The sequence below is a fragment of the Tachysurus fulvidraco genome, chromosome 2 (genome assembly GCF_022655615.1).
Source record: "Tachysurus fulvidraco isolate hzauxx_2018 chromosome 2, HZAU_PFXX_2.0, whole genome shotgun sequence".
Classification (NCBI taxonomy): Eukaryota; Metazoa; Chordata; class Actinopteri; order Siluriformes; family Bagridae; genus Tachysurus; species Tachysurus fulvidraco.
The window spans coordinates 16555597-16570899 of NC_062519.1; the positions used below are offsets into that span (position 1 = coordinate 16555597).

General features: G+C 40.9%; 1 protein-coding gene across 1 annotated transcript in view; it reads right to left on the minus strand.

Moving 5' to 3' along the window:
• The window catches only part of suclg2 (succinate-CoA ligase GDP-forming subunit beta), a 79629-nt gene extending 65229 nt beyond the window's left edge, over positions 1 to 14400 (minus strand). The window contains exon 1 of the mRNA XM_027155815.2: positions 14239 to 14400. Within this exon, the coding sequence (XP_027011616.1) occupies positions 14239 to 14322 (84 nt within the window). The 5' untranslated portion in view covers positions 14323 to 14400. The remainder of the gene's footprint in view (positions 1 to 14238) is intronic.
• Positions 14401 to 15303: the final 903 nt, after the last annotated feature.

Genomic DNA, 15303 nt, shown 5'->3' on the forward strand with positions numbered 1-15303 from the left:
CACTGCAATTTAAGGAGATCCGTATTCTGTTCTATTCACTTGGTCTTTCAACCAAAATCGTTAAGAAACACACATTTTGATTCTTATTAAGTGATTAAATCTAGAATTCTCAAATGACAATGTTTTTCGTTTTTTACATTAAACTAATAGAACAGTTCAAAACATGCAAAAGAACTTTTCTGTAGAAACATGAAGAATGTAAAACCGCGCACGCGGACTGACACGTTGGGGGGGGGTTGGTCGGGGCGTAATGCAGCAGGTGGTGGCGTGTAACAGCCGCCGCGATCGCCCGCATTTCCCGCGTACTTTGCCTTAAGGACCATGAAGCTACAGCTCTAAAACAGGAAACAGCTCCCTCCTCGATGATCATTAGCCCAGCGGCTGTGTACTAAAGCTTCCTCACAAACACATATAAACCTAACTGCTCGACTCTGGCACTGTACAAAACTTTCTGATGCCCCACTTACCGCCGGGTTGCCAGCTCCACTTACCAGCAAAAAGCAACAACATTCTCTCTCTTCAATTCAATTTTTCAGTCTGTTCTTAATAAATAAATAAACAAAAACAAATGGAAAAAAAAAAGATTTCATGTGTTTGGTAAGAGCATTTAATAAGCGGTCGACGGAGCGCTAATGTACTAAATCAGGCTCGTAACAGCACTTAACAGCAGCTCTCCAAAACCATGGGCAGTCTCTTAAGAACAAAAAAAACAAACCATCCTTAAACTTTCAGGAAGGGAAATGCAGGCCCGGGTAATAGCTCAACTTTGGTTAGTTCCTCTGTTCTGTTTAGTGACAAAATGGTTTTTGTATCTTGTGTCATTTCATTTCATTCACTGGATAATTCTACACAAGCTACAACTGTGCAATCGACAAAGAAACTATTTTGTTTTTTTATTTTTATGAAGCAAGAAACCGTACAATGTTCCCATTCGTAAGTAACAGAAAAATCGTCCAGCACTGAGACGCGTCTCTTTTCGACAGGAATATGAAACGCTGATGCGTTTTCTTTCATCCTCAACAATAGACTGGGGAAGATTTTGTTCTTCTGGCATCTTTTGCTCAATTAGAAATTAGAAACATGTCTTAAACACAACTGATTCTGTCGCTATGAATAAGGTTCCGTCCCATCCTTCGGGTTCGGTCAAAGATCTCATTGATAACATCCGATACGCAGCTAAAGAACACTAAAGTATCTCGAAGGGTGTACAAACTTTTGCAAACTCACTGTAAACGGTTTTTGAAGGGATCGTTGGATGACTGAAAGGTTTTTCATCATTAACACCGAGTGTGGAACACCAAGGATTAGGTGGGGAACACCAGAGGAACTTCTCGAGGAACGTGCAGTTTTGGATATTCAGGATCTGTGAATTTCTTTCTTTCTTTTTTATAATAAAAAATAAACATATATATATATTTTTAAATAATATAAATAAATAAATAAACAAACAGAAATTAGTCATGACAGCAAAATTAAATGAAAGGGATAATTAAATGCAGAGGGGAAGGATGGATTTTCCTTAAGGAAATCTGGTATTATTTCTCTCCGTCAGTTCCCTCCCTCCTTCCCCGGATCAGCTGATAAGGTGTACAGCTGGAGCCATTCAGAAAAACCACGTCAGAGCTAAAGGAAAGGAAAAGTGCAGCCCCTGAGCTGGCACGGCGACAGACACCTCGGGGGGCAGCACAGGAAAAAGAGAGCAGAGGAAAGACTGTAAAATACACGAAGCACAAACCCGCTGGTGCCAGAGGCGGGTAGCTGTCGATCGGCAGCATGAAGAGAGCGTGACACGTGTTCAAAACTTCAGCATTCAAATACGTCAAATGGATTTTGATGCCATTTGTTTGATGCCAAAAAAAAAAAAAAAAAAAAAGTCTGAAAGAAAACATCAGTTTTTTTTTAAAGCCTCAAACGGAAGCTGACGGCTTCGAGTTCTAGTTACAACATTTGAACAGGAAATCGTTAATAATCCAAACTAATTTCTAGCTCGGTAATTTAGCTAATGCTAATGCTAAACAACCCTAAAGAATGTGATAGAATTATTCTATCAAATCCGGTTAAAGATAAACACATTAGCCCTGGGTGATATAACCGTAACCGTATCTGTAGCCCAGTGCTGTCCCACAACACGACGCTGAAGGGAAAAAAGTCTGACCGACAGATCACGACATCACTCCGCTTCAATTAAACCTGCATGGAGGAAACTGACAACCTGCTTGTAAATATTAGATGTCTAAAAATCCTATTTTTCCAACCTCACGCTAAATTTAACTAACGATGAAAGCTGGGTGCTGAATTTACTGAGCCGGTGCTGTAGGGGGCGCCGCAGGGAGACCGAACTCCCGTGAGGCACGGGTTCGACACTAATTATCATCATCAGCTCTCCAGGGATCGCCTGGAGAAAGAGACTGCAAATAGTGCACCAAACACACACACACACACACACACACACACACACAGTCACACTTTGCAGAACTGTTGAGAAGTACATAGAAACAGCAACACAAAGGGAGCAGATTGGCAGTGAGTGTGTGAGGGCGTTCCCTGTATACCCTCTAAAGTCTTACTACACGATAAAAGTAATTAGCCAGCTGAGGGCCGAGGAGAGAGAGAGAGAGAGAGATAGAGAGGACGTGATGCTGTGGAGAGGTGGACGTTTTCTAACCCGAGACGTCACGCATGAGCGAGTGAGTGCAACCCCAGTGCCGGTGTACCTACATCATATTCTCCTTCATCTGCCTCCTTCGCTCACCGACCTGAAGGAGAAGCTCCCTCATGCACAGACGATAGTGAAACTCTTGAGATAACTCATCACACTATCTCCTGATTCCTCCTCTGTTTAAGGGAAGCGGTGCAGGGTCTAGAGGCAGAGGCTTGCAGGCCTCGACTTCTCTTATCAGCTCACATAATGTGCACATTTATTTATCATGTAGATATGAGATGCTGGGGTTTATTAACAAAAATGAAAAAAAATCCATCCCTCACTGACTCAGTCATGGATTCGCTGACTGACTCACTGATTTGCTGACTCGCTCACTGACTCACTCACTGATTTGCTCACTCGCTCACTGACTCACTCGCTGACTCGCCGACTCACTCGCTCGCACTCTGGCTCTCACTCACTCGCTCGCAAGCTGACTCTCACTCACTCGCTCGCAAGCTGACGCTCACTCACTCGCTCGCAAGCTGACGCTCACTCACTCGCTCGCAAGCTGACTCTCACTCACTCGCTCGCAAGCTGACTCTCACTCACTCGCTCGCAAGCTGACTCTCACTCACTCGCTCGCAAGCTGACTCTCACTCACTCGCTCGCAAGCTGACTCTCACTCACTCGCTCGCAAGCTGACTCTCACTCACTCGCTCGCAAGCTGACTCTCACTCACTCACTCGCTGACTCACTCACTCACTCGCTGACTCGCTCACTCACTCGCTCGCTCGCTGACTCACTCGCTCGCTCGCTGACTCACTCGCTCGCTCGCTGACTCACTCACTCACTTGCTGACTCACTCACTCACTGACTCACTCACTCGCTTTTTTAAACGCTGATTCGAAGTCTGTGCTTGATGTCATCATCTCATCTACTTAAAACTTCTGAAAAAGAAATCATAGGAAGAAGAAAATAAAAACATGCACAACGACCTCGTAAATAAACAAGCAAATAGATGTCTAAGTAAAGAAAGAAATATTTGTATATCTTAGTGATGATGAAGATTATACATGAAGAGTCATCGGAGTAAAAACCTAATTAATAAATCGCTCCTGCTCTGCAGCCTATTCCACTTCCTGTCCAAAGCGCTCTGTATCTCGCCTAAACAATTTTACTTCCACAGATTTCTTTTTGTCAGCCTCTCGTCCTCCTGCATTAGCATTAAGTGAAATCGGTGCGGTCTCTGGAGCACGGGAGCAGATGTCCCTTTAGGTACGCCGCGTGCCCCGAGCACATCTCGACCTATCAGCCGTCCTCGAGAAGGACGGAGAAAAGCTGCGGCAGCACTCGAGACGCGTTTAGTTTCGGTGGCAGATGCTGAACAGACTGACCTCAAAAAGTTACCCGTATTATTTAAAAAAATAAATAAATAAATAAAATATTTAAGAAAGTAAGGGTTACTTCAGGAGCCGAAGAACCTGACCCGTGTTTTCCTCGGCAGAATGCGTAACTTCTAGCACAAGGCGAATCCCAGAGGACGTGAGGAAGCGGTTCGTATTTATAGCTGCTTATTGACTTGTTCTTATGAAGAGGAACATTTTTAAAGATCTGTGAGGAGAAAATAAACTTTATGGTGAGGGAAAAAAATAAAATAAACGTTTCTATCGACTTCTGTTCATCAATGGTTCCTTCATCTGGGCTCATGTGCTGTATTTTATCAGATTTCTATATGAGTGGTGCTTATTATTGATATTTTAGGATTATTATTAATAACATACATTAGTAATGTGTCTACAGTCACTTGGGAACGTGTTTGTAGGATGTAACCATTTAACGGTCATGATATTCAGAGGCATTCACTCCGAACTGTGCCAACGACGGATTACGTCTTATCAGGGGGAAAAAAACGGCTTCGTGACGTTGAGGATTGTCTGATTTTGCGATCACAAGCAAATTTTTCGAAAACGTTCCGCTGAGTTTTCCGCTGATTTATTGCAGAGACGTTTAATTTCACCGAGTCAATTCGCTCAGAAACAAGCACTAAAAACTCGACAATATAAATAATAATAATTATTATAATAAAAAGGATAGTATAAAAACAAACAAACAAACAAACAAAAAAAAAAAACGCTTAAACAAAAAAAAAAAGAAAAACAGAGCTTGTCATTTGTCCACCACTGAACAGGTTCCATTTACACTGCTGGTCATCATCTACACCAAGAAAACAACACACCACGTTTTCTTATTGGGCTGCAATATGAGTGAAGGTAGAGGTCAGGGGGGAGAGAGAGAGAGAGAGGGGCATGGTGAAAGGGCAGAGGACATTATCGCTAATCAAACACCGGGCAGAGAGGGAGGGAGGGAGGGAGGGAGGGAGGGAGAGAGAGAGAAAGAGAGAGAAGATAAGACAAGAGAAGAGAAGAGAGAGAGAGAGAGAGAGAGAGAGAGAGAGAGAGAGAGAAGAGAAGATAGAGAGAGAGAAGAGAAGATAGAGAGAGGAACCTGAACATTTAGGATGAACCGTGTGCTCCAATAAAACCATTAAGCATCAGGTTATTAGAGCGCTGGTGTTAAAGGAACGGACAAATGCGAGTTTCACCTCCACCCCAAAGCCAGCGCACATTCCTGAAGCCGTCTCATAAAGGGCAATGACAGTGTGATGTAGGGGTGTGTCTCTCAGCTCCTGAATTTATTACTGCCATAAAAACCCCTCGCTCGCTCTCTCCAGCTGAAGGGGAGGAACTGTCACCTCCTGTAAACGATAAGACTGTGTGAGTACAACAGCCCGGCCTCCTGACGGATATTCGATGTGTATGAATAGGCCAAAGTGCTCGACGGCCGAGGGCTTGGAGTCGGGAGCTGGGAGGAATTTGCAGTCTATGAACGGCGTATGTGAAAAGAGAAAAAAAATGACAAGATAATTTTGTTTGACAATTTTTTTACAGCCTAGATGTCGTACAAAGCAGCAGCAAAACTTCTTCCATTGCAAAGCCAGTTATTGTTAAGGGAAAAGGAACACGGGACACAAAGGGAATGTGATGGAATGTTGAGGACTGTGAGGGACCGTGAGGGACTGGGAGGGAAAGTGTGGGACCGGGATGGAATATTGAGGACTGTGAGGTGACCGTGAGGACACCGTGAGGACTGTTGATCATAAGGTTGTGCATCATCTAGAAACCATGATAGCTTGATATATAGATAGTCTGGTCATCAAAGCAAAATAATGAAAAAAATGTTAAATTGTTATAATAAGGGGACACGGTGGCTTAGTGGTTAGCACGTTCGCCTCACACCTCCAGGGTTGGGGGTTCGATTCCCACCTCCGCCTTGTGTGTGTGGAGTTTGCAGGTTCTCCCCGTGCCTCGGGGGTTTCCTCCGGGTACTCCGGTTTCCTCCCACGGTCCAAAGACATGCATGGTAGGTTGATTGGCATCTCTGGAAAATTGTCCGTAGTGTGTGAGTGAATGAGAGTGTGTGTGTGTGTGTGTGTGTGCCCTGTGATGGGTTGGCACTCCGTCCAGGGTATATCCTGCCTCGATGCCCGATGATGCCTGAGATAGACACAGGCTCCCCGTGACCCGAGAAGTTCGGATAAGCGGTAGAAACTGAGTGAGTGAGTGTTATAATAAAATTAGAAAAAAATTCAAAATAGACCTTTTGGCATTTAGATGCTACTGTGAAGATTTAATGAATGAATGAATGAATGAATTAATTAATTAATTAAAAATACAAATCAGCTCTAAGCCGTAGAAGTATAAACATCTGAATGGAAATATCTGTGAAGAGCTTCCTTCTTCAGTTGTACAGATATTTTTAGACATAAAATGAACACCATCCCTCCATTAACGCAGGTCCGTGTCACACGAGAGGTGTTTACAGGAAGGGGATTTAATAAACACTTCCTTTAACACAGCGAATGGAGAAGCTGTTAGCTTTCATAACGAGATTCAGACAAACAGCCAGTCATCAGCTGGGTCGTTAGCATGGATGGGGATATAAATACTGATCCATTACTGAGAGAGAGAGAGAGAGAGAGAGAGAGAGAGAGAGAGAGAGAGAGACTCGATAACTCAATAGAGAATTGATCTATTAAAAGTTTACTCATCAGGAAAACAGTTTTTTTGCGCCGGTTGCATGAGGGAACGTTTCATATTCCGTATTGACCTCCGTGAGCGAAGAGCGAGAGCTGAAGAAGAACGAGACGCCTCGGGAAAGACAGCAGAGGAACGCAGAGGACGTCTCTCAGAGAGACAAAGCTCTTGAGGAGCAAATCGATCCACACTTTGTCTTGGCCTCTTTTAAGAAAATCAGAAAACAATCAATAATCCATTCCTAAAAAAAGAACAACGTTGTTCTATTTATTAATCCGCATGCCAATATTTTTAATCGGTGATATTATGAGTGAAGCTATTCTTCAGACTAATTTAAACAGTGAAGGTAACACTCGTTTAGAAACGATTTCAGGAATGCTCGGGATATTTGGGAAGATGAAGCTGTTAAGAATGTTAAGTTTGACAAATTTGTTCAGAATTCAAGATGTGTGACTTCACTGTGATAAAAGCTTCAGCATTAATCAGAAATAATACACATGAGGAGTTACTTTTAACCCAGGGCACACACGCATGCACACACACACATGCACACACACACTCTCAAACCATATCCGGCTCCGTTTCTCCGTGAACATCTGGATCATCTGGACACGGCGGAGCTGCAGTCGTCCCCGAGGCTCCGAATCCTCATCGTGTCTCCTGACCTTAAACTCTTTGAACTAACTCCTCTTAATTAGCACCTTCCAACAGTCTCGGGGTTAATTAAGCGGAACACATCCTCCCGGGGCACGAGGGAATATTTTTCAAAAATTAACACGGCTTTCATATCGCTGATTGGCTTTAATTGGTTTGTTAGACGCAGGTGTGAGGCGGCGGTCCTGGTGAACTCTGAGCCCGAACCGAGCGCCGGGAGACGAGTTCCTCCTCACACTTAACGCCGGATGTAAAGCCGTAGTCTTGGTCTAACGCTCAGTGAGTAGATCCTGAGGTGGTGATAGCTTCGTCGCCGTGGTGCTGCACTCTGACTCAGAGAAAACACGCACTAATGAGGGGTAATTACACAGAGAGCCACCGAGACGACACTGGCACTTAATGAAATTAATGATGGACGAGGAACTGAGAGGAATTCCATCGCACAACATAAATAAGGCAAAATGAGCCGTTGGCAATTATCTCACACATGCGCGCACACACATACACACACACACACACACACACACACACACACACACACACACACACACTACAGCACAGTGAATCTAAAAATGATACTTTAAATAAATGGAACAATTTGGTGTTAATCTAGTCATGTTTCTGACAACAATTATTTGTATTTTGTGTGTGTGTGTGTGTGTGTGTGTGTGTGTGTGTGTGTGTGTGTGTGTGTGTGTGTTAATGAGATTGTTTAAAAGAATCTCATAAATAACATTCTGATGAGTATTTCACTGCTCCCCACCTCTCTGTGTCTCTCTCTCTCTCTTTCTCTCTCTGTGTGTGTGTGTGTGTGTCTCTGTGTGTGTGTCTCTCCCTCCATTAAACTCCACTTGAGGAAGGTCATAAAACAGAAATGTTGCATTTGGAAAGATGACAGAAGCACTGCTCTTTTGACGTGCGTGCGTGCGTGCGTGTGTGAGTGTGTGTGTGAAAGCACTGCGCTTAAATAGGAAGTCAACAGAGCATGCTCCAGGATTTAGATCAGGAAGATTTGCATTACGAGTAACACGTGTGGAAGCAGCGTAATCTCTCTTCAACAGACTCCGACTCAGGGCAAAGTCAAATTCTCCACAGATATGACTTAGCAATTAGCATAGCTAATAAGAGACATCATTAGAAAGAGCGATGTGTAGGTGTCAGGACTTTGTGTGAGAGACAGTGCGAAGGTCATAAAGTGAAGGAGAGAGAGCGATGAAAAAGTGAGAGTGAGGCAAAAGATGAATATGTTGAGGTTTGCGGATCAAGCAGACGCTCATTTCATCCATGTGCTGCAGAATAAAGGCTAATCAGCTGTATATAAAAATAAACCTGCATTTACTGCGCAGCTCATTTGCATATAATGACGCCCACAAAACTCCATATAAGGCGAAGACGCCTGAACGCTCGCTCAAATCTTCCAGTAATGTAGCTGAGCCACTGCTGGGGGTCTGTTCACAGGTCTACACAGTGCCATTACTTTTGTTTAAACCAAAAGCCTGATCTTATTGTTCTTACTTTAAAGACTTCTTCTGGACTGAGTTTTACAAAATGTTCATTTACATTTCTGTGTGTATCTGAAGAGAAAAAGTTCATGCTGTTTTGAATCAGTGATTCATTCCTACTTACTGACTCTGACTCTGTGAATCTTCTCACTCAAGATAACGAATGATTCATTTCTGTTCATTAGAAAATGAATCATCTGTAAATAAATAAATAAAGGTGAACTGAAAGGTTCCATAAGTGAATCTCCTCCAGACCGCAGGTGTAAATCCTAAAATTATTAAACAAGACCAACTGGCGCTCGCACACAAACACAAACACACACACACACACACACACACACACACACACACACACACACACACACACACACACACACACACACACACACACACACACACACACACACACACACACACACACACACACACACAAGAGCAGTGATTAACCTTGGAGAAGTGATATTCTAATCCAGTTCCAGTTCGACACTCAGCACTGCATCCCTCCTGATGATGAAACTACAAAGAGTCCATACTGGAGACAGAAGGGAGAGATGGCTGCCGTTGGAAATTCTCAAGCTCAGTAAATATTCCTCTGAACATCGATCCTGCTACACCTGCATTTAAGTATTCAGCTCTCTGCTCATCCCACACTCTTCTTTTTTCTGTCTTCTGCTCTTCCTGTTTTAGGTCTCACATTTTCAGTACTCTGTTTTTAATCTTCAGCATACTTTTAAATGTTCAACTCCATTTGTTCCCAACATCCTCCTGCTCTTCCCAATTTACTTCCACCAACTTCCTGCCCTTCGCTCTTCCTCTCCACCAACTTCCTGCCCTTCGCTCTTCCTCTCCACCAACTTCCTGCCCTTCGCTCTTCCTCTCCACCAACTTCCTGCCCTTCGCTCTTCCTCTCCACCAACTTCCTGCCCTTCGCTCTTCCTCTCCACCAACTTCCTGCCCTTCGCTCTTCCTCTCCACCAACTTCCTGCTCTTCTTTTTTCTTCTCCACCAACTTACTGCCCTTTGTTCTTCCTCTCCAACAACCTCCTGCTCTTCCCTCTTCCTCTCCACCAACTTCCTGCTCTTCCCTCTTCCTCTCCACCAACTTCCTGCCCTTCCCTCTTCCTCTCCACCAACTTCCTGCACTTCTTCCTCCCACCTGCCACACCACAAGGTGAACCAACATTGACAACTTTCCATTTTCTCCATCTAATCTTTCTTCTTCGAGGCTTACACATGCAGGACTAGCAAACCCAGGTCATGGTGGAGGAAATAAAACTGAAAAAAAATTTTTTATATTATATATATATATATATAAAATAATAATAATAATACCAGCGCTGGTTTATCTCTGGGTCCAGACAGGAGCGCATTTATCAGGCATCAACCAGCTCCGATCCTGCTGTGACGTCGAGTCGCTCTTCGCATTGTTATTGACAAACCATGGCAAATTGAATTGCCGCGCAGGGTGAACTGTCATAGCAGAGGGCTGAATTACCACGATACCCGCCTGTCAATCACGGCTCCTTAGCTCCGTGACAGAGGACAGGAAGCTTCCAGATCGTCACACTTATCTCTCAGAACACAGCACACCTCACGAACAAGACACAGGAGCAAAAAGAAATTCCTCCAGCCTGAGAAATTTGGGTTAAAAGTTCGACGAGCTCGGCAGCGATACGGGAGAATGAAAGCTATCACGCTCTTTCCAGGTACGCACTTTTCCAGAAAGTAAAAACATCGAGATCCAGCGTCGCTCAAGCCGTGACCGGGATCTGGGTTTGTCAGGAACGAGTACGAACAGATGAGAAAGACCAAATGTAGATAAAAGTAAAACATATAAAAATCCTGTATCTCACTGACACTCTGAGTCTCAACAAACACCCCGAACAGAAAACATTCATTTTTATCATCTCTAAAAAAAAACAGAAATGACTTATTCGCTTGTTTGTGTGAACTCGGGCTTAACGATATGATGACGTTAATAATATGGTGATAAATTATATGAAGATACGCATTTTATGAAATCACAAGAAACGTGAGGCTGCTTATATTCTGTAAAATGAATAAATAAATAAATAAATAAAATTTAAAAATTACATTATATATATATATATATATACGTATATATATATATATATATATATATATATATATATATAATTATATATATATATACGTATATATATATATATATATATATATATTAATGATAAAGGACTCTAATACAGAGTGTTTTAAACACATTTATGTGACAAAGCCCAGGTCTGTGAAGAGCAGTAGTATATTAGTATATTATTAACCACGTTACGATTCACATTTCCAATGTCTCGTAATCTGAAACTTAAACAGGGCCCTAAATGGTTCCAGTAGGTACAGAATGGTTCCTGGCATTGTTCAGGGCTGCTTTTAATTTTTACAAGCTGCTCTTTTACTCAAGTGATAAAATAATCTGCATTACCCTCAAGCCTTGAGAGCTGTTCTCATGCTACACACTTAAGCACAGCCCTGTGCCATAAAAGGGAGAGCTGTAAAGTAACTTGGAGTGAAGAAGCTCTTCTCTCGGACATCTACCCTTACACACACACACACACACACACATGCTTGCACACACGTACGCACACACACGCACGCACGCACGCACCCACACGCACGCACACCCACACACAGACATACAGACACACACACCGACATACAGACACACACACACTCACACACACACACACAATCAGACATTTACCAGATCAGCCTACATTAAAGCAGCGTGCAAGAGACTGAAGGAAGTATATTAACGTATTTTATCTTAAAGAATCTCCATTCGTACGAGTATCAGCACGAGGAGGAACAGATTCAAATATAAATAAATAAATAAATAAATAAATAAATAAATAAATAAATAAATAAAAATTTATCTTGAAAGTATTAAGCCCAAAAATAGACGCCTTATATATAATATTGATTTATTTATATATATATATATATATATATATATATATATATATATATATATATACATATATATATATATATATATATATATAAATAAATCAATAGAGTTTCCTATTCTCATCAGTCATCAACTCATCTTGTTTCCCCGTTATTTATCAGTGAAAACTTTTCTTTGGTAATTCAGACAAACACTGACCCATCCCCCAATACCACCCCCCCCCCACCCACATGTAACCTTTGACCTTTCGTCAGGACTTCAAGTTAACATTTAATTAGAGTCTCTGTGTGATTTGCTGCCGTTCGGTCCCTTTTAAAAAAGAAAAGTCTGATACGTCAAAACTCCAGACGTTCCTAATAATCTCTCTGATTGCATCAGCATAAAGGAGCGTGATTAGTGATTATATTGTTTAGTGAACTTTTAGTCGACAGGATCATCTGCATCTTAGAGCGATGATAAGAGACGGAGAGAGAGAGAAAGAAAACTTCAGCTGATTGTGTCTGTGTCTTTCTCTCTCTCACACACACACACACACATACACTATAATGTTCCGTTTCTTACTGAGGGATTAGTTGTCATATATTAATTAGCAGAGATAAAGAAAGAAGAGGAAAGGAGAAGAGGAGAGAAAATTAGACCTTCCAGCTAAGCCACTGGTTACTTCACTATTTACCCAAACAGCAGAAATAAAGGCCAGAGCTAATAGAGTGATACATTTATATTTATTCCATGACCTACATACTGATGTGTAGAGGTGAAAAAAAGGAAAAGTGTTTGGACTTCACTTCTTCAGCACATTGAGCTGATCTACTTTCTCTCTCCTTCTAGCCTAGTTTACACATCTGCTCTCTGAGAGTCGCCACAAACACAGAACACAGCGAGCACCACGGCTCCGACCGCACCGTCAACCCGAGAGACACACACAGAAAAAAAAAAAAAGAAGAAACAAGAAATCTTGTCTTTTATGAAAGATTGTGCTTCATCACACAGAGAATCTTTCAGAGATCAGTGGATAGAAACTGCCATTTTCCCAGAAATGCATCCATGAGAATTTTGAATGCTACAGTTTTATTTTTTTATTTATTATTTATTTATTTATCTACATCGGTTGCTGTGAACGAGATCATCACGATAATCAGAGGAGATTTGTGTGCTCATCTTCTCTCTACACAGGAGCATCTTAGAAGAAACTGAAGAGAATTTTGTATTCAAGATTCAGACGCACGATTAAGAAAATATTTGCAATTTCACATTCCAAAAATAATTAGTATAGTGTGGGGCTGACTAAATAATTAAGTGTGGCTGACTAAATCAAGGTTGGAACTACAAAATAAAAAATATATTTTTAAAAAATTATTATATATATATTATATATATAGATGATATAGATAGATAGATAGATAGATAGATAGATAGATAGATAGATAGATAGATAGATAGATACCGACTATTCAGAGCAACTTTTGCATCTTTTACATCAAAGAACATATTTGTTTAACAATCATCTTTTATTGAACATCAGTAAAATAAAAGAGGTTGGTTTTTTTGCCTTTCAGTTTTTTGCCTTTGGATATTTAAATTTTATGGAAATTCAAGCAAACCTTTTTTCTGAGATTTGGTGACCAGAGACGTAATAGTAAGTTATAAAAGTTGGATGAAATGAGATGCATAAACAATTGAACTTTAATCGCGTCACATCGTGGAGCCGTGAATGGAATCTGGAGGTCACTGAGAGATTATTATTAATTATTAATCCAGGCAAAAACACAGACCAAGGAAAGCAATTTCCCAACAACACACTGCACATGAAGAAGCAAAGACGTGTGTTAACGTTAAAGTTTGCCTTGTGGAGCGTACGAGGCAGATTAGATCTTTATTAATAACTAATAATGACTAACTTTTGCACTTTGAGCATGAAAACTCATAGAAATGAAAGAGCTTGGGAGTGAAATCAAGCCAAAGTCCAACAAAGATGACTTTTACAGCGTGTCACTCTCTGAATTAGCCTGAAATAATGGAAATAAAAACACATAAAAATCATATAAGCCATGCTGATGATATTGTTTATGAGTTCAGAGTAAATTATTTATTTTAAATCAACAAGAAACTCTGATACCATGTATTCCCACCTGTTTTTAGACAGAACCCGCCTCCTATGCTAAGATTGGGTGTTAGTGTCCCACCTCCTGTGCTATGATTGGTCGATTCGGCAGTACCCCAATCATAACGCAGAAACCAATTCTTACCAACCAGTCTTAGACAAGGAGGCGGGATTTCACCAATACGAGTAGGAAACGAACAACTGTCACTATCTGACCGACCAGCCATTACAAGTTGACTGGTATTGTTCATGGTTTTGACAAGAGATTTTTATAAATCGATAATATTGTCGTTAAACGTTACCTTATTTCTGTTGAGAAGTAACGGTACGGTTGCAGTTTCGCGAAATGCTCTAGAGACAGACCGGGATGCCATGGAAGCCGCCATGTTGAACCGGAAGTGCGGGAGCTACAGTTGCCACGAGAGAGAGAGAGAGAGAGAGAGAGAGATGTGTGTGTGTAGTGTGTGTGTGTGCGATGTGTGTAAAAAGTTACCCTTGAAAGCCTTTGACCTTTGAGTCCTGACTTGTCCCGCGTGACCGATTGGATTTGATAAAATGCCCCTTTGTAACATCAAATATTTAGTTTAGACACTTTATTCGGTTTAGTTTAGGAAGATAAATAAATAACACACACACAGACATATATACATATTTCAGAATTAGAATCAGAATCAGGTTTATTGGCCAAGTGTGTTGACACACACAAGGAATCTGGTTCCAGCTGGTTTTTTTCCAGCTGTTTGTGACCCTCAAAAGTACAGACATAAATAACACTATACCATACAAGACAATACACACATAAATAACACTATACCATACAAGACAATACACACATAAATAACACTATACCATACAAGACAATACACAGATAACACTATACAAGACAATACAGACATAACACTATACTATACAAGACAATACACACATAAATAACACTATACTATACAAGACAATACATGCATAAATAACACTATACTATACAAGACAATACACACATAAATAACACTATACTATACAAGACAATACAGACATAACACTATACTATACAAGACAATACACACATAAATAACACTATACTATACAAGACAATACACACATAAATAACACTATACTATACAAGACAATACACACATAAATAACACTATACCATACAAGACAATACACAGATAACACTATACAAGACAATACAGACATAACACTATACTATACAAGACAATACACACATAAATAACACTATACTATACAAGACAATACATGCATAAATAACACTATACTATACAAGACAATACACACATAAATAACACTATACTATACAAGACAATACACACATAAATAACACTATACTATACAAGACAATACACACATAA